General features: G+C 46.2%; 1 protein-coding gene across 20 annotated transcripts in view; it reads left to right on the top strand.

Annotated features, from left to right (window-relative positions):
* LOC146834551 (adhesion G protein-coupled receptor L2) overlaps positions 1-20,540 on the top strand; it is a 202,023-nt gene that overhangs the window by 164,489 nt on the left and 16,994 nt on the right. For all 20 annotated transcript variants that reach the window (XR_014960634.1, XM_085601952.1, XM_085601948.1 and 17 more), the window contains 2 exons: positions 65-285; positions 2,930-2,996. Coding sequence is in view for 19 of the 20 variants with exons in the window: in XM_085601952.1 (XP_085458078.1) it covers positions 65-285; positions 2,930-2,996 (288 nt within the window). In the remaining variant the exon portion in view is untranslated. The remainder of the gene's footprint in view (positions 1-64; positions 286-2,929; positions 2,997-20,540) is intronic.

The following is a 20,540-nucleotide window of genomic DNA, read 5'->3' as shown; positions in this document are numbered from 1 at the left end:
TGATTTATTATACTACTTCATCTGCAGAGCCTCTTTTCATGGTGAATTGTTCTTTTTCTTTTAGGTTGCGTGTCCTATATTTGCGGGTCTGCTGCACTTCTTCTTCCTTGCAGCCTTTGCCTGGATGTGCCTGGAAGGAGTCCAGCTCTACCTCATGATGGTAGAGGTATTTGAGAGTGAATATTCCAGAAAGAAGTACTACTATGTTGCTGGTTACCTCTTTCCTGCCACCGTAGTTGGCGTTTCTGCAGCAATTGACTACAAGAGCTATGGAACAGAGAAAGCGTGAGTAATTTCTAGCGACCTAAGTGTTTTCAAGTGAATAATTTTGTTTCAGCCTGTTTGCTGTTGGATGGTTGCTAAGAGAGTGAAATCATGTCTGAAAGCTTTATTGGTACTAGAGGAGCTATGCTGAGTACTCCAACATTTCGCTACTAAGTTTAGCAGATGAGTATTCTGGTGCACAGAATTGTAAATTAGAATGGTCTTTAAATAAAATAGATCTGAATTTAGAAAAGCAAGACAAGTAACATAATTTGGTGTTGCTGTTTAACAGTACTTATGCAGCATATTTGACATCTTTGCTGCGCAGTCTCCCAGGTACCACTACCAACCCCGTAACTGTACGTTACGGAATCTTTAACCACTAGGACAGGCTAACATCCTTTATTTTTCCTTTCTCTGTTGAATACCTTAGGTTGCAAAATGCTAATAAAAATACTAGGACAGAACATGCAAAAAACTACATAAAATGAGTAAAGCAAAAAGCATTACTTGCGTCCCAAAAGCGGGTAGTTGTAATTTTTAAACTGCATCGGTTACAAACTATACAACCAATTCTTCAAACCACAATATATGAATTAGCAGGTACTACTCTGAACTACCTCAGTTGATGCGTACGTGTCAGTCTTGTGAAGTAGTGCTTCTTTGACTGTACAGCCAGTGCACTCAGTAGTACATACTCTTATATTGTTTTTTATCTGCGCCGTTCACATTTCAGTTTCTTTTTATGTGTAAATTACTTAATTATAGAAAGTGACAGGAGTCAGATCTGGACCTGTATCTTAGATTTTGTTTGCTGGAGGCAAGGATGTGTTTTGCTTTCGCTTCCTTTGTCATTTGATAATTAATTTTACCGCAGGACGATGCTGTTGACCATCAAGCTGTGTTTTGATTTGGTTGATGAAAGACAAATGAAAGGTATTCAGAAGGGATCCGATATATATGAAAGCAGAAAAAGGCATGATGAACTTTTCATCTTTTGCTCATAGATTGCGTTTTATTTCTCCTATCTCCCACAGTCCCAGATGGATTATTTTATTTATAACGTACAATTCTTCAGCAAAATGTGACAGACGATTACATTATTTAGTCTGTTCTACTGGGACGAACACTTTGTGTATGATCTAAAATTAAGTTATCTTGTTCCTTATATCAAAAAATGGCCACAATAACTATTAATCAAATCTGCAATGAGAAAAAATCTTTTTACATGTAATTTTTTGAATTTGGGATTAGTATCTGGATTACCATAGGAAAAAGAATATGCAAAATATTTATATTTAACACATTAGCTTCAATTTGATTCACAAATAATAAATCTTGTGTTAGGACAGTAGTTATAGGGGTTAAAAGAAATGTCAACTAATTGGTACAGGATTGTCATGGATTAAAGTTCGAGCTAATAGAGTAACACAGACCTCTATTTTTAAAATCTTGATTGAAAGATGGCCACAACAGGACAATAGTTTACTCCTGGGGGACATTTATAGGATCTTCAAGACAATGAAAAACCAAAAATGAGACTTGTTCTTCCCTTGAGATTTTCATAACACCACAGTCACTCCAGTTGTACCATCCTACCCGTTACATTCTGCCAGGCTCTTATCTTATGAACTGTCAAAGATCTAGAATTTACTTTCCAAGTTTCTTCAGTTGTTTAATATGCAGGCACTTTTACATGGTTATTTTAGCTTCCCATTTTTGGAAAATGTATGAGAGTTCACATTTCTTAATATTGGCTTCTGGCTTGGCCTCAAACGTAATTTCCTCATCTCAAACTGTTTGAAGGGACAAACTATTATGGCATTTTCTATCCGAACAGTATGAAGAGCACACTGTGATCCGGAAGAAATGCTTTGTTCAAATTATCATTTAGATAAGCCATTATACTTGAATGCTTCGGTGTAATAAAACATTAAGCAAAAAATTAAAATTCTCCTACTTATAGCTCTAACAAAATGCTTTGTGTGATATCCTTGCATCCAGTTGCATGTATGGATGCTATCCATTGAGAAACGTGGGCAGTGACCCAGTGTAAATTTTCATAACCCAATTTTAATGGACCAGAACATTTCCCACGTCTTTAGTGTATAAGTGCATCGATGACAATCTGAATGTCCTATATTATGTCAGAGGGAAAAATGTAAAGTGCTATCTTTAAGGTTCCAGCATGTTAGATCAAATCAACCCAAGGCAGGCACTCTGTCACCCTTCACAGGCATACACAGCTAATTGACTTTAGGCACCCAACTCACCCCCTCATTGTTCCTCTTTTGGGACTAGACCCAAAGAGCAGTAACACTGACTGACTCTCCGATTTCTTGGAGGAAGGCAGCCTGAAACTGTGATCTCCAGTGTTCCCTATGCCTGCTGGTGCTCATGACAGAAAGAGCAATGCTGCCAGTTATTTGTCACATTGATATGCTTATTATTCTCTGTGCACAGAATGGGACTGTATCAAGTGGTTATCTTCCAACATGTTCACACACTACAAATACACGGTATTGATAGTTGGTTATATAACATTTGTACTGCAAAGGGAAGAGCTGTGTGTTTGAGAGTGGAGATGTTGTAAAGACGGGCTGAAAAGTAAGGTCTTGGTTTGAGATTTTCTGATCATACTTTCTTTTCCTGCTTCTTACCACAGTTGCTGGCTTCGAATAGATAACTATTTCATTTGGAGTTTCATTGGACCGGTTGCCTTTATTATTCTGGTAAGAATCTTAGATTAGATTTGCATAAAAGTCAAATCATTACAAAGAAAGAACTATGTAGTTGCATATATCAATTGCACCCATTTAAGGAAAGTCTGCCATATATAGTAGAATGAAAATACAATTATTTGCCTAATTTATTTTATAAAGAACCAGTAGATTTAGCCTTTTGCAGTCAACATTTTGCACCTTCTAGCCATCAAACACAACTTTTGTTGAAAAAGAAGTGTCAATTGACTAATGTTTATGCAGACTAATAAATAAAATATTAAAAGCTGGACAGTGTTTCTGCATAAAGTGCATCATGCTGTATGATGTAAATAGCTGTAAGATATGCTTGGTTGCGAAACCTTGGTGTAGGAATGCATTCTGTATAAACTGTCATGCTTAAAGTAATGTAATCATCAGGATCATGTTGTGGATACATTATTAAAGCATCTCTATGAAAATATTGTACGGCATAGAACAGTCAGATAATACCTACACAAAAAAAGATCTGGTAATTGGACCCTTTCTCTGCACACAATCGTTTTTTAGGTCGAGCCTGGGCAGCGCATGCGCTGCTCTGCGAGGCATGCTGTATTGAGGTGTAGAATAGAAGCTCCGCCCATTCCCACCCATCTTTTTAATTGGCTCCTGTTACTGTCCTTTCGAAATCGTTTCTTTTCATTCGTGAATAGGCTTAGTAGTCTCTCCTTGTCTGCATTTGTAACCTCCCAAAAGGACTGGACATGTTGTGACACGGTCGGTTTTATTTAGTCGGTGAGCACTATTTTCTTTAATGATCTTCCCCTATTCCACCGAACACGTCGCAGCACACCACCCGCTTTTACATTGTTATTAGTAATTGTGGGGCATATTATCAAGATGGGCGATAAAATTATCGCAGCTTTAGCGGCAGAAGACTGCTGCTAAAACGGCGATAATGCGCTTGATAATATGCTCTGTGGAATTCCAATTGAAACCTTCACATCTAACATGGGCTTCAATTGGAATTCCATAGAGCATATTATCAAGCCCATTATCGCCGTTTTAGCTGCAGTTTTCGGCCGCTAAGGCGGCGATAATTTTATCGCCGGTCTTGATAATATGCCCCTTATTTATTTAATTTACAGCGCGGTCCTCTTTTACTTAAACTGCTGCGCTACAGAACCTTTCTTTTGGTTTTTTTCTGTTTGGGTGATAAGCACCCTACACTGTGCTTTCAATTTAAGGTTGGCCACGCCACTTTCTTTAGACGCTGCTCTCTGTAACCTGAATACTGCAATCAGGGTCTAAAGAAAGGGGCACGGCCATCATTAAAGTGGTCTTGCATTTGCGAGAGTTTGAGCTATTGACATTAGAAATTACCATGGCTTTTATATATGTTGTGCTTTTAATAACTTATAAAAAAAAACGCAATGTCATTTACAATGCCAATAGCGTAAACTCTCGCAAATGCGAGACCTATTACATTGAAAATGCTTGTTGCATTTCAACTGCTGCATTGTGAGGCAATTCCACTTCAGTCAATACACAAAGTGAACCAGTGAAAAGTATGTGTATTTAATTCAAGGCATTCCAGACTCTGGCTAGGAAGCCAAAAAGCAATCAATCAAACAAGCTGTGGCGAGCCTAACTAGGCAGACCATAGTGTGCAATCACACCCTTCCCAGAGAATTTCACCTGTAGTTGCAATGTCTAGGAACAAGTACTCGTAATTAAGTCTGAAAGTAGAGGACCGTGATGCAGAGCCTTAGATAATTGTAATCAGAAAAGGGTAGAGTCTAGTCTCCTATTTCATCAACAGTATAGGCCACCAAGATGGTGGCAATTCATATAAGACTCAGTAGAAGAGATTATTATTTGAAGTAACTGCCAACCTTTTCCTCCTTAAATACAGTGCTGAAATACTACTCATTTGAAAGCATTGGCATCATTATGCAACACTGCAGGGGACATTGATGAGTATTATAATACTCCGGTTCTCTGGAATTTTTCAAATGTGTCTGTTCTCGCGGCTGTGGAGCAACAGTGGGCGGGCAGTGACATTTACCATTGATATCTCTGTACCTCTGTTTGTATTGTATTCCAGTTGGTTGACCAAGCTATGTGTTTGTACCTTTTACTGTTCAAGGATACCTAGCTCAGCAGCCAAGGCCTAGTTCAGGGGCTATACTACTACTACTAGGTATGGAACTGTCTTTTAAAACTAATTGGTCTTCAGTTGCGCAAAGGAAATACAGTGAAGTCAAATACTAACAATCAAACTTTTAAGGTTCAGTCACCTTCAGGCAGTGAGATGCAATCCCAATAATTTTATGGTGCTAAATGGGATGGTGCTACAATTGAAATAACAGCCATTCATGGGCAGTAATATATAAAGAAATGAGTGTTTTTCTTAACACCTTCAATTGTCAGTTCCCTTGTTCCGGTTTTGCACTCATTGAAGCTAAAGGTGCCAGAACAAATCTTGAAGTGTATCTGGTGTGCTTCGAATAGCCTGACCTTTATTGCCCTTTTTTAGTGCGTCTGGGTGTACTTTAGGCCAGCATTGTCGGTTTGAGGCCACACTGCTGATGATCAATGTATAAGAGCACAGGATTGTTTTAAATATCAAAACGCCCAACACTGGTAGAGGACTGGTATTCCCAACTACAACTCGTTGATTTTAAATACTACATAGAGCTTGCCCACATTCCAGAGTTTCGTTACAATTGCTACATGGGAGAATGGCAGAGCCTGGTGGCACTTTTATAAGGGCTTAAGACACCGCTGAAAAGGAGAGGAGCTGGAGAATTAAACTGTTTTCCAAAAGTGGAGCAGTAGACGCCCTCAAACATGAGGGTTGATATCTACTAAATGTCTAACTGCAGTTCATTTTTTTTAATGGTAGCGATCCATGTGTGACCTGAGGCACTCCCTTCGACCCTTTTGGCTCCCCCTGGAATCTAGGGTTCTTGCTCAGGGCCCATACACATGTTTAAATCCCATTAGCTTTCTATCTATTCTTGCATAAGGTGGTTTTGGGAGGTTCCAGGGTAAGGGCGACTGGCCTTGGCTACAGGAGACCTAACGTAAGGCCTCAGGAGAAAGGAATATCCTCTGCTCATCAAAGTTTGATAATTAGGGTAATGTAGGCAAGTTAATCGCAGATAGTGTGGGGCTGGTCAAGATTATACAGTCCCACAGAACATGAAGCACTAACATTTCGCTTGTGGATCTGCGACTCTTGCTCGGCTTTTTTCTTAGGATTTTATCTGGCCAACTGGGCTGCAAGATCTGTTTCTCTTTGCAGCTTCCTTCTTCAGAGACCTCCATGTAGGGTTTGGATACCGGGCCTTTTTATTGGCCTCCTGGTGTAAAGGTTCTGTGCCCCTCAGCACATCCGGCAGTGCAGCTTACAGTTTGCCCAGGGCAGGTCAGAGGAGATGGACTTCATCACGTAGCTTACTCTCAGCCTTGGACAAAGACCTCCACTTCCAGGATTGTGTTCCTGTTAAAGAAGCCATTGTGCTGGTACATCAGAGCTTCTCCAGAGTGACTAGGTTTAAGTTAAACTGAAGACAGTTGCTGGAAGCAGGAGTCAGCCAAGTCAAGTGTAGCTAAACACATTGTATCCAAAGTGAAAACAAATGAGAGGGGAATCCTCTTGGCTTTTCTTCTCGGCTTCCAGAAAGGAAAGGAAGGACAGGCTTTATCTGGTCAAGAAAAGGTGAATTATAACAAAAATGAGTGGGTTTGGATCAAGGATGAAGGGGGCTCTTCCTTGTCCAGGCAGTCCTGGTAGAACACAAATTGGGAAGGCAATAGTTAACTACATGCTGCGGATTGACCCCACACACAAATATGACACCCTGAATAGGGATGTGCTATCTCTAGGTTGGCCTGCCCTGGTAGTTTTTGGTTTTAGGTCAAACATTTTTTTGTTCAGAAAGAATGCCAGGCGGAATGTTATTTGCTGGTGGGTAACTGGTGAGTATAAAATTGAATTGGAATCTATTCAGTGTTGTCACTGAAACTTCTCTAAGCATGAGGGAATCTGGAATGCACTTAGCCTGTGCGAAAGGCCTACAATCTTGTGCCACATGTATTATGACCTCACAAAAGACACTATTTACACTGCTTTATGGTCTCTGTGTCTGTGTTTGCTATACATAAACACAAACACACGGCCTTACATTCAGTGGTTTGGGGAATGGGGTACCGAAAACATTTTCCACAGAGTTTGACTGCAATAGCCTTTCCCTGAGGTATAGGGAAATAAATACCTTTGGCCTTCGCTAGGATAGGATAGGATAGCAGCATGTATGTACAGTCTGCTTCAAAATTTTAGTAGTATTCTTTGCCTTGGTAAACTTTGGATGTACCCCTTTTCCAGTAAAAGCTTGTGTATGTGTTGTCCTTCTGCCATGAAGCATCCTGCATTGAACAAGAAACAACCATCGGCAAAGCCAGTAGGACTTGGTTTTACATTTTGGAGAGTGAAAAGGGGATAGTAAGGCGTATTGCCTTGCGAATGCACACATTCCGGTGGAATGCCCAAAAGAAAATAGTCCCACCGGTATGACTTGCAAGGATTAACTCATACAATCTGAATACTGTGAAACCGAAATGCACCTGGGCAGGACAAATACAAGAAAATACATAACCCATTAGCAGGAAATTGAGCTAAATAACAAAGGCCTCCAATCCTGTGCAAGGGCTCAACCCACAACCTGCTCTGAGCATGTGTTATATATACTAGAACTGTTGTCTTCCTTTAGACAACTCTTAGCAGAGACCTGACCAGCCCAGTTTAAATTATAGAAAAAACTGAGCAAGATTGAAGATCTTAAATTGTCATGAGAAGGATTTAATTTCTGGCTGGTGGGGACAAGTCCTTTCTTGACAGTATTCTTTATTTGGTTCATGTTGGCCATAAAAGACGTAATAAAAAAGACATGCAAAGAATGAACAAACGAAAATCACGATTTACAAAGATTCAAAGGCACAGAAGACATGGCATGGGTGCAGTGCTTTTCTATTTCCCCCAAAAGATCATATGTAACTGACAATTGATTCCTTATTTTGATTTTTTTTTAAAGTTGTCAACTGATGCACAAATCAAATTGGATGATAAACCTAGTAAAAAAAAAATGTTAAAAAAAAAAGGAATTCAGTTTTGTGGTATCTAAGATCGTTTGAACTGAATATTGGTAATAGAAAACGTTTCTGTGGCACCTTGTAAGACCTGCAGAACAAAATAAAACGCATTGTAGACTGTACCGACTTACTATCACAAGGGCCGGGACCCAGTCTAACATTTCAAAGCCACTTCTCTGGAAAACTTAATAGGAAATTAACAATATTAAAACGAAACCTTGTTAGTAAATATCTATGATAGGCATTAGATACATCTAAGATATTGTTCAATCATATGTGTAGTGGTGTCCTAGCCCTTTGCATACAAAATCTGTAGTACTCCGACATAAGGGCCCCAATTCATATTTTGACTTCTTTGAATGTTTGAAATATATCCAATGAATGTTGATATGATTAAACTGAGCTTAAAGATTCAGATACCTTATTTAAAAACAGTTGGTTAAATTGTTGATCTGAAAGAAACACGTTAGTTAGATTCCTCACCTTAGAATATCCCCAGGCGTCAGACTGGATCCGGAAGATTTTTCGTCAGCAATACCCCTTGCGCGTCGCTAGGCGTCGTCTGCGGCTCCGCGTCCGTCGTCGGCGTCGTGCGCCGGGATGACGTCGTCGGAGTACTTAGACGCCGCCCTCGCGCGCTGACGTCAGTTCTTTTTTTTTCCGCGCCAGTAAGCGCAGATCCGGGAGAGCTACCCCTTTTAGTCTTTTTTGACTAAATCTTTTTGATCATTTTTGATCCCTGTCTGTCGACATCTGGTGCCGGTAGGATGCCTGGGTTCAAGGCTTGTGAAGACTGTCATCGACTGATGTCGGTGACCGATCACCACCGCCGGTGCCTCTATTGCTTAGGCCTCGACCACGACGCGGAGTCGTGCAACGACTGTCAGGCCCTGACTTCGAAGGCTAGGCGGGAGCGGTCCCGCAAGCTTCTCGAGCTTCGCCACTCGGCTCCGCGTCGTGCGCGATCCCGGTCCAGGAGGAGGTCCAAGGATCGCTCGCGGAGCCCTAGCCGACGCCACCATCGATCGTCGGGCTCCAAGTCGTCGGGTAAGTCCAAACACTCAAAGAAGTCCAAGAGGCGACATCGCTCTTCGGACTCCCCTCGCCGGTCGCGCGACTCGGCCGAGGGTCCAAGTGGTTCCACCCCCGCGGCTCCGGCGGAGCCGCAGGTGCCGCGTCCGCCCCCATACCTTCCGGTCCCTGGGGCTGACGCGGCGCCGGCGGAGATCAGTGCCTTCCTCTCGGCCATGAGGAGCCTGGCCCCGCCGTCGACGCCCGCTGGCGCGCCTTCGGGCCCCGCGGGCTCGACTGGGCGACCTCGCGTGCCGGCGGCTCCGGCCCCGGCGCCGTCGACGACTCCGGTCTCGACGCCGCAGGTCCCCGCGGGGCCCATGCCTGGGCCCCAGTCGACGCCGGTTGACCTTGTCACTCCTCCACCGGCGCCGACGCCTGAACCACCGACGCCGTCACCGGCGCCGCCGACGCCTGTGACGCCGACGCCCCAGTTTAGCCCTCATCCGGACCCGACGCCGGCACGGCGTCCGCCGACGCCGCATCCGACGCCGCTAGAGACCTACCATCTCTACAGTCCGGTTCCGATCATTCCTCCTGTTTATCAGGAATCGGAAGAAGGGGGCGACTGGGAGGGGTTCGAGGACCCTCTGGCTGTTCAGTCACAGCTTTCTCAGGACTGGGCAGATGAACTGGGGGAGGCCAGCGGGCTGGACACCTCACCAGACGCTGGATTCACTTCTCCTCCGACCGTGGCTTCGGAGGAGGGTGCAGCATTTTCTGTGGTGCTGCGCAAGGCGGCTGAGGCCCTTGGGCTCGAGTTGCCTGCCGTGGCTGTGAGGACCAACATCCTCACTGAGGTGCTTCAAACCTCAGCAAGCTCCACTGAGCCTCTGCTGCCGTTTAACGAGGCCCTCACTGACGTTCTGCAGGGCACCTGGTCCAAGCCCTCCACAGTTCCTCCTGTGGATAGGAACGTTGCCAGGCGCCACCGCCCTGCTCCGGGCGACCCCAGCTTCCTGTCCCAACACCCCACCCCCGAGAGTCTGGTTATCCAGGCCTCTACTTCCCAATCCTCCTTCCCGACCGCTCCGCCGGACCGGGATTCCAAGAGACTCGAGCAGTTTGGCAAGAAACTGTTCTCGTCCCTTAGTTTGGGCCTGCGGTCTTTAAATACCGCCTGTCTCTTGGACCGTTATTCCCATTCTCTGTGGGATACGGTGGAGGACGTGCTGCCCCTGTGTCCGGAGGAGGTCCGGACGCGTCTTTCCCAGGCTCTGACCGATGGGAGGGATGCAGCACGGCACGCCATAAGATGTGGGCTTGACACCACGGACTCGCTAGGTCGGGCGATTTCCACCACGGTGGCGCTCCGCCGCCACGCCTGGATGCGGTCCACGTCCTTTTCCGGGGATGTCCAGAACACCCTCATGGACATGCCCTTTGATGGCACTCGCCTGTTTGGTGAGAAGGCGGACAGTGCGCTGAACCGCTTTAAGGACTCCCGGGCTACGGCCAAGTCCTTGGGCCTCTCGGCTCCGCGGGCGCACACCTCCGCTTTTCGCCCCTTTCGTGGCCAAGGAAGGGGCGCCTCCTCACGTCCGCAGAGCCACCAGCCGCAGAACCAACCTGCGCGCGGTCGCGGACGTGGCTTCCGCCGTGGCGGAAATGGAGGCCGACGTGGTCAGCCCACATCCACCCCGGCAGCATCCGCCTCAAAGCCTTCCTAGTCCGAGCTTTCAGGCCCATACCACGCCAGTGGGCGGCAGAGTTCGCCATCACCTGCTCCACTGGCGGTCCATAACATCGGACAGGTGGGTGCTGCAAATCGTCCGAAGGGGCTACTCCCTCCCCTTCGAGACGACCCCTCCAGCCATGCCACCACAACACCACCGTATCTCGGGGGATCATTTGGATCTTCTCCGCGAGGAAGTTTCGGCTCTCCTGGCCAAGGGGGCCGTCGAGCGCGTTCCGAGTCCAGAAGTAGGTCGTGGTTGTTATTCCCACTACTTTCTGGTTCCCAAGAAGGGCAAGGGGGGCCTGCGCCCTATCTTGGACCTCCGGAACGTCAATGCCTTCCTCCGAAAGGAAAGGTTCAAGATGCTAACGTTGGCTCAGGTTTTAGCTGCCCTAGACCCTGGAGACTGGATGGTAGCGTTGGACTTGCAGGACGCATATTTCCATATCCCCGTCCTGCCGGCCCACCGGCGTTACCTGCGGTTCACGGTGGGCCAAGAGCACTTTCAGTTTACCGTGCTCCCCTTCGGCCTCACCAGTGCCCCTCGGGTGTTCACGAAAGTGATGGCGGTGGTCGCAGCTCATCTGCGCAGATCAGGGGTCCCAGTCTTCCCCTATCTCGACGACTGGTTGTTGAAGGCGGGCTCGCCCCAGGCAGTCGTCTCCCACCTCCAGACTACGGCGGATCTCCTGCATTTGCTGGGGTTTTCCATCAACGTGCCGAAGTCACACTTGAGTCCCTCTCAGAAGCTCCTCTTCATCGGAGCGGTTCTCGATTCGGCGCAGTTCCGGGTCCATCCACCGGAACAGCGGGTCCGGGATATACAGGCCCTGATTCCCATCTTTCGGCCTCTATCCCGGGTTTCGGTCAGGCTAGTGTTGCGGCTTCTGGGGCTGATGGCCTCCTGCATCCTACTAGTGCATCACGCCAGGCGGCGCATGCGGGCTCTGCAGTGGGACCTGAAGTTTCAGTGGGCCCAGCATCACGGCAACCTGTCCGACCATGTCTTGATCTCGGAGGGCACTGCACAGCAGTTGCAGTGGTGGCTCACGGACCGCGAGTGGGTCAAGGGCAAGAGCCTCTCCCTTCCCCAACCGGAGCATGTCGTAGTGACGGATGCGTCCCTCCTGGGTTGGGGTGGCCATATGGGAGAGGCGGAGATCAGAGGCCTCTGGTCTCCGGCGGAGTCTCGTCTCCACATCAACCTGTTGGAGTTGAGAGCGATCCGGCTTGCACTGAAAGCCTTCCTTCCCTCTGTCAGGGGAAGTGTCGTGCAGGTGTTCACGGACAACACCACCGCCATGTGGTACTGCAACAAACAGGGCGGGGTGGGGTCGTGGACCCTTTGTCAGGAGGCTCTGCGCCTCTGGACATGGCTGGAACACCAGGGCGTCACCCTGGTGGTTCAACATCTGGCGGGCTCTCTGAACGCCAGAGCAGACGAACTCAGCCGCCGGTGCATGATGGATCACGAATGGCGTCTGAACTCCGAAGTGGTGCAAGGCCTCTTTCAGCAGTGGGGAGAGCCTTGGTTAGATCTATTCGCCACCGAAGAGAACGCGCAATGTCAGCAGTTCTGCGCGTTGGAATTTCCAAGGCGGCACTCGCTCGGCGACGCTTTTCGTCACGAGTGGAGTTGCGGTCTGTTGTACGCCTTTCCGCCTATACCACTTCTGCCCAGAGTGCTGAAGAAGATCAGGCGCGACCGGGCCCAAGTCATCTTGGTGGCTCCGGATTGGGCACGAAGATACTGGTATCCCGAGCTACTCAGTCTGTTGACCGATCCCCCGATACGTCTGCCCCTTCGGGAGGATCTTCTGTCGCAGCAGCAGGGGACGGTCCTCCAACCGAACCTGTCCAGCCTCCACCTCCATGCGTGGAGATTGAGCGGCGGCAGTTGATGCCATTTGACTTGCCTCCTGAAGTCTGTGATATCATTCTGGCAGCCAGGCGTCCCTCCACAAAGTCGGTATACGCCTGCCGGTGGAACAAATTTGTGGCATGGTGCACAGCAAAGGCTGTGGATCCCCTTTCCGCCCCTCTTTCTGAGGTTCTCCTCTTCCTTCTTTCTCTGGCCCGGCAGGGCTCTGCCCTGGGCACCCTGAAAGGTTATCTTGCTGCCATCTCCGCCTTCTTGCGGCTTCCTGATCAGCCTTCTCTTTTCAAGTCCCCTGTGGTTACACGCTTTCTCAAAGGCATTACACACACGTTCCCTCCTGTCCCTTTTGTAATGCCTCAGTGGGACTTGAATCTGGTATTGACCTTCCTGATGTGCGCTCCCTTCGAGCCTCTTCACAATTGCCCTCTTCGTCTTCTAACTCTAAAGACTGCTTTTCTGGTAGCCATCACCTCGGCTAGACGGGTGAGTGAGCTCCAGGCTTTATCTTCAAAGCCTCCTTTCCTATCTGTTCATCCGGACAAGGTTGTCCTTCGGCCTCGTCCCTCCTTTCTTCCTAAAGTGGTGACTCCTTTTCACCTTGGGCAGTCTGTCACCTTGCCCACCTTCTTTCCGCCTCCGCATCCTTCCAAAGAGGAAGAGAGGCTCCACCGTCTGGACCCAAAACGTGCGCTCTCCTTTTATCTGGACCGCACAAAACAGTTCCGGGTGGACGACCAGCTTTTTGTTGGGTACGTGGGCGCTAAGAAGGGGAAAGCTGTGCACAAACGAACCATCTCTCGGTGGGTCGTTTTGTGTATAAAAATCTGCTATTCCTTGGCTAAAAAGGACCCTCCTGTTGGGCTGCGCGCCCATTCTACTCGGGCCACGGCGGCTACTACTGCCTTGGGACGGGGAGTCCCTTTGCAGGACATCTGTCAGGCGGCGACGTGGGCTTCTCTACACACGTTTGCCAGGCATTATTGCCTTGACAGCCAAGTCCGGAGGGATGGCTTCTTTGGCCGTTCTGTCCTCCAGGACTTTCTGGTGTGATCTTGGTTCGCAGACCCACCACCGGGGATGGTATTGCTTGGGTATCTATTCTAAGGTGAGGAATCTAACTAACGTGTTTCTTTCAGATGAACAAGTTACTAACCTTCGGTAACGATGTATCTGTAAGAAACATTAGTTAGTTAGATTCCTCACCGACCCTCCCATCCTCCCCGTTCTGCGACCTGACATCTAGGGTTAAGGTTGTCCTTTCAGGCCCCTAGATTTTATTTTTGGCACCAGTGTCGGTCTTTGCATGGCTCTGCGTTCCTGGCGCGGAAGGCTATGTACAAGAACTGACGTCAGCGCGCGAGGGCGGCGTCTAAGTACTCCGACGACGTCATCCCGGCGCACGACGCCGACGACGGACGCGGAGCCGCAGACGACGCCTAGCGACGCGCAAGGGGTATTGCTGACGAAAAATCTTCCGGATCCAGTCTGACGCCTGGGGATATTCTAAGGTGAGGAATCTAACTAACTAATGTTTCTTACAGATACATCGTTACCGAAGGTTAGTAACTTGTTCTTTTGTCTTGGGTATTAGCCTCATCCTCTCTTCATATTGTATTTTTGGAGTATGGCCTCCTTTCTGCTGACCCCTTTAGTGTGTAGATAGCACTAGCCAGTATCCAGTCGGTGTACAATTGACCAACTTTGCCAACAAGCAGTAAAATTGTAAATTAAGCATATTAAAATAGAAACATGCTTGTCAGATTCTTGCAAACCAGGGGAATTCCACAGTAGCCTATAATGAGATGTTTTGATATGTTCCCTTTCAAAGTTCAGTTCGGCTGCACAAGGTGTTAGTCGTCAGATATGCTGGTTCAGTCTGAAATTACAGTATTCTGGGACGTTTTTGCTCTGTGCGCTATTGCGAAGCTTTGTTAAACAGATCCATGATTTACATGACAACTCCTACATGGATGTTTTCCAAAAAACATTTCAAAGCAACTTAAAAAGGATTGCAAACTTTCCACTTTACCAAGATTAAGATTAGGTTGTACAATGTTGGCAGCAGCACAGAGAGAGAGATTGTAAAAACTGTTCATTGCAGGGCAACCTATTGGGTACAAGTAACTTTTTAATTGGCAGGATTGTTCTCCATCAGTTACCAGCCGGATTGCGTTTGTTTTCTAAATGTTCCTAAAAGCTACAGCACAGCCTACATTACACTAGCGTTGTGCGGTTTTTCCTTATCCTCTTCATTACATCTTTTTGGAAAAGGTCTTGCTACAAATTCCACTCTGCGGAATTCGAAGGTAAATTTCTGGCTGGCATTCTTTAGTGACTACCCATCATCTTTGGCTAGTGAGTGAACCGGGAACGCTAGCTTTTAGCCTGAGTCACAGAGCAGGCTATGAAAAGATGTTAAGTAAAGCGATGGGTATTGACTAGCTCCAAAGTCACTTTTTTTAATGTACATTTACTGTCCTCCGCCCCCAATTCCTCCTACCAACCTGCTTGACTGTGCCGCTCTCCTCTTTCCAGTGGTTGAGTTAACTGGGAATGCGATAGAATTTTTTTATTTGTTTTAAGCAAGGAAACAAAAACCCCTCCTTCCCATTCTCTCGAGGCTCTTCTAGAGCTGCCCTATTTTAAGTCTTGTTGCTGCTCAGTATGGCAGACAATTTCAGCATAGCTAATTTATTTCATTACAGTAGCTGGGTGACAGTAGACTTGAGTATAAAGGCAAGGGGATACCTGCATCCTATCCCTAGGCCCATGGCACTTGAAAGGACCAGTTGGTTAATTTATACATTGAATGGAGATGGGAGTGCGGTCATGTGTCTGAGCAGTTAGGATCTCGGTTTAAAGGAGTTTGTGAAAAATTGTACTGTTTTCGTTTTCACTCTACTGCTGGTCAATGCTCGGTCATCAATCCGTGCTGCCTGTGTGCCTCGGGCTCTGTTGTTAGTGCCAGGGCTGCCTTTCTAATGGACTGAGCAGAGATCGAGGTGACGGACATTTCATCTTTTCCACCATGTTCACTCTGAGTCCTCTGTTATTTACTGTTACATTATTATCTTCCGGCAAATCATTTAGGTGACAAAGTGTAGGGCCTTGGGGTGCCATGTACACTAGTACAAAAACTGGATCAGCAGCAGCCACCACACAATTGTTCTAGTGATTAGTTCCTTAAAATTGCTTTGCCCTCTAATTGTCCCAAAAGGTTGGTAGGGGATAGCTTTTTTTGTGTCCGCGTGTTTCTTTTTAGGGTGAGGTCTTTTCTCTTGGAAATTATATCTACGAGAAGACTTTGCGGCATCTGATATTTGATTTTCTGTGATTTTAGCCCGTTTTTGTACTGCTTGCTTCTGTTCCTTTAGTCTGGTTGCTGGAGCTGACGCAGGTCTTGCCATCGGTCATCGCCCCATAAGTGCTAGGGAAGCGGTGGCTCTGTAGGGTCTCTGCAAGCAGCGGGAGAACATTCCGACTCCAGCGCTTGCTCTCAAGCCCGCCCGCCTGCCTATGGGCACCAGGGTTATTATATCTATGAACCGAGAACATGTAAGTAATGAGCGGTGGGAAACCATTAGTATGCCTGAAATGCTTTAATGAAAGCTTAGATCATGACACGTCAGGAGCTGTTCTTATCATTTGGACAGCTCCATCTGCATCTTTAATAATTAATCCAGTTCACTAAGAGTTCACCTCGAGCACTCGTTTGGAAGCCTTCTTCAGAGAACACCTCTCCGGCTGCCAGCCCCGCAGAGAAATGGGTTTCTGCATGGCTAAAAGCAGCAGTCTGGAGGAGCCAGGGCTGCTTAGGAGCTGCATATTTTCCAGGTAACAAAAGCCCCAGGGAGCGCGGAGAGGGTCAGGACATGTGCAGTTCAGCTGGGTTACTTTAGAGTGGTGTTCCTGTTCTTCTGTCTTATCATATCCATGTCAGCACTGCAGGCTGTGTGCAATGAATTTTAAGCTGCTAAGCTCAGGCAGACGTGATTCAGTTGAGCAGCTTGACGGCTGTAACACAGAGTGCCCGCCTGCCCTAAGCGGTCAGGACCGCACGCGTATCTGACTTCTGTGGACTTCCAAAGGGTGATCCACCATCACGGCCAAAGTTAGCCCAATTCTTTCAAATGTAAGTCTGCAGAGAGGGTTGGGGGCTCTGATGACAGACCTAATCCTTAGCATGAAAGTTGCATAGGCAGTAAAGATGAGCGTGTTTTAAAAGCCAGTAGCTTGAAAAACCTAGCATTTCCTTTTATGGTGTCCCAAGTACATCATATTTAGGGGTTGCCTTCTGAATTGTTGTGAATACGTGTTTTCGTGAATAGTTGACCTCCTTTGCATGGAGTCTCGAGTGATGATAATGACACTTATAAACTCCAAACCAACAATGAGGAGATCTGGTCTGGCGTGGCAGATTTACCCAAGTTCCCTCCTCCGGAGAGAGATGCTTGCTCTAAATCTGCAGTGATCGAACTCTGGTCCCTAATTTAAGACATGTGGCCCTGGGTAACTTGTTTCTTCGAAATCCATCGTTTCTCCTAATTCAAGTTAATTTACAAAATGGCATGCTTGTTTCTAGAAAGAAACGTAAATACTAAAACGGCTGGTTCTCGTGCTCCGTGATAACGTACTTACCGCTGCACAAGCAGAAAACCTCATTAAAATGCCATATGCATATCTGGAGAAACTGTAGCCGCCGTCAGCATAACACGTCTTTGGACAGCTGATGCCATAAACCGTCGCCGTACACTCCTGCGATACTAGAATACAATAAAGCAGCTCCAGAATAAAACGACAAATAAACCGTTGCCGTACACTCCTGTGGTACTAGAATGCAATCGACCGTGTCAAGATAGTATCTCAAGATAGTGCGCATTCGTGGCTGTTTATAATGGATTGCCCCCTAGATATATCTGTTCTATTTATGGTTGTCCTCCTTTGCTGGGAAAACATAGTTCCGAGTTTTCTTAAGTATGTGCTTCTTGCTGTGTGGGAAACAAAAGTATGATCCCAAAGAAAGGATGAATTCAGGATTGCAAGCTAGTCTAGTATGTCCATCTAATCAAGTTGGTTCACACTTAGAGGGAAAATATTAAAGTTGTTCTTAACGGTCCCAAGGATAGCTTTATCATTACGTGACCCAGTTGGTTAAACTGTAGCATCGGGTGTTTTTTTTTTTTTTTTTTAGCATGCAGCGATAATTCAGCTGCAAGCTGAGGTATGTGCATTCAGTACAAATGTCTTTTTAGCAAGGCAAGTCTTGGAATGCGTACAATATGGGTTTATTTCCCAATGTTTTATCAGATTACCGATTGATTTGCTGTGCTCTAATTTGTTTAGTCTCGCGTGAGAATATTCCTTTAATTGTTAAACTGGAGTAGTTGATGCCTTAGAAATGTTTACCCTTTTATGGTGCGTTTTTACCGTACTTTAAAAGAATAATCCGCAAGACTCTGCAACGCCATCATGCATTTGTCATCTGTTAGTTTCTTGGTTTCAACTTCCTGCATATCTGTAGAATGCCCAGTGAAGGCTGTGTCCTTCTCCCCTCCCAACTCTTATTTTTCGCATCTTGAAATTGTATTTATACATAGCTTACTGCTCCTGAGAAGGCGCCTGACCTTAGTAATGTCTACCCTGAAGGTCCGCTCTTTAATTATGTATTGAATGATTTTCTAGATTTTGTGACAGAGGCATAGGTTCTTAAAATATGCATCTTTGAAATTCGCCGGCCTCGGTAAGTGTCCTGTACGCAACCCTATGTAGACAGGAGTTTGCCATGCTGTGTAACTGTGCCTATGGCAGGCTGTTCGAATGGGAGCTAATCTCAGCCTCACTTATGATTGGATGAGTGCTAGGTTACCTCTACGTAGATGGTGTCCGGATAGAGGAAGGCATAGGAGGTTGTACTTCAGTTTCAAAGCAGTATATTGTGCCCATCCCTGCATGCTTTTTTCATACTTGCCTTCATTCCAGGCGATTGGGAAATTTTCATTCTGTACGGAATAAATGCATGCATTTTTGGCAAAAAAGCATGGGGTGTATGCTAAAGGTGGCAGATATATAGCTTATTCTTTGCTTAAACGGTGCTGCATCGCAGACCAATCACAACAGTTCCTTGTACTTTGTGAAACCAGCTTGCTTACCAATGTTCTGGCCAGCGTCACTATGTCCTGAATCGGCTTGGGAAGAGTGTCAACGCCTGTAGTGCATTATTACTCTCGGGGAGATTTGCTTTTACTTTAAGACAAACACTGTAGCAGGACATTACCTTAATGAAGTCTTATTGTTGTGAATTCTGTTTCAAAGGAACAGTGGGGGGGACGCATGCAGTGCTCCTTAATGCCGAATGTTTAACATGAGCGTTTGGTTAACAAGAATGACCTGGTCTCTTCAGTGACCTCAACCGTGTACTTAACATCTTTTTATCTTTTAGAACGTTTCAGGTCATTGTCTTTCGTGTTTGCCTTGAACAACTGTCCGCGTTGTTTAGAATGTAATAACTGTGGATGTCTAGGCAGCTTTGATTTTAAGAGGTGTACTTTGAGATCATGTTGGATGTTGTCGAGCACCATCATTTCGACTTGGCTCCTTTCCCGCAGTACTGCCCCTTTGGATGACCCTTAAAAACATATCTACTCTGATCTGTGCAGCGTGTTAAACAGAACATGCTGGTCCACTCTAGCGAGAAGAGATTTTTTGGAAAGTGTGTAGTTGCAATGTTTCCAAGCCGGTACAAAACGTACCAATTCCATCCACTTTTGGACTTTGTATGTGTTCGGCACAGTGCGGACCGTTATAATGAAATCTGATTTTAAAATTAAAGCAGCGAGCACCACCCTCTCGCTTCATTGATCCACTGAGGTGTAGTGTCCCTCAGCAAACCACAAACACCCTTCTCTAACTCATGCCCCCCATTATCCCCATCGACCTACCCTTTGTTTTTTTCATTTGGGGCAATATAATCACTGTGTGGAAAAAAGTTTATCTCCTGAGTCTGTACTGTAGTATATTTGAAGGAAAGCGTTGCAGAACAATAACTAACAGGGCTTCTTTGTAAGTAAATTTATTGGTGATTGCAAATATTCTTTTTAGTTTAGCAGAAAGCTTTTGCATCAAATACATCGTCTCTGAATGTCTTGTATGTGCCCTTGTCTTAATGAGTCAGTGATTTTGGGAAACTGGGTTCAAGTTTCGGCATCAGCTCTCCCCGTGCCAACAAAAAATATGCCAAATAAAATTCAACAAAATAACCAAATGCCAACCATACTGTGGAAAAAATATGCCCATCAGAAATATGATCAGAACAAACGCTTCTGATGGGGTGTGGCATAAGATACAGAGCTGCCGACTTCAGGCACCAGGTTCAAGCCTGGACATCAGCCCCCAGTGTCTATAAAAAAATATGCCATCAAAAAAATTAAATAAACAATCGAAACAAATCGGTGTTTCAATATCAGAGTGGAAAAGGTGAAGGAAAAATTAGGGTGACAGCGGGAGATCAGTGGAAGAGAGGCCGAGCGCAGCCTGGATAGAGGGAAGGAGCATAGATGTCGGGGTAGTGTCGAGACAGTAAGGTTGAGAGGAAAGGCAGGCTTGAAGAGAGAGCAAATGGAAGCAAGAAGCAGCGACCTCGGATGGGTGTGGGGGCGGGCATTCACATGAGTAGAGGTAGGCCTCCCAAAAAAAAAAGTGTGTGCTTGAAGTTTGGGAAATAATATGAAGCATACAAGCACTTGTAATAGGGGCAGTCCTCATGGGAGGATACAAAAGTCCAAAAGGAGGGACT

The sequence above is a fragment of the Triturus cristatus genome, chromosome 4_2 (assembly GCF_964204655.1).
Source record: "Triturus cristatus chromosome 4_2, aTriCri1.1, whole genome shotgun sequence".
Taxonomy (NCBI): domain Eukaryota; kingdom Metazoa; phylum Chordata; class Amphibia; order Caudata; family Salamandridae; genus Triturus; species Triturus cristatus.
This window is presented reverse-complemented; position numbering and strand designations above follow the sequence as displayed.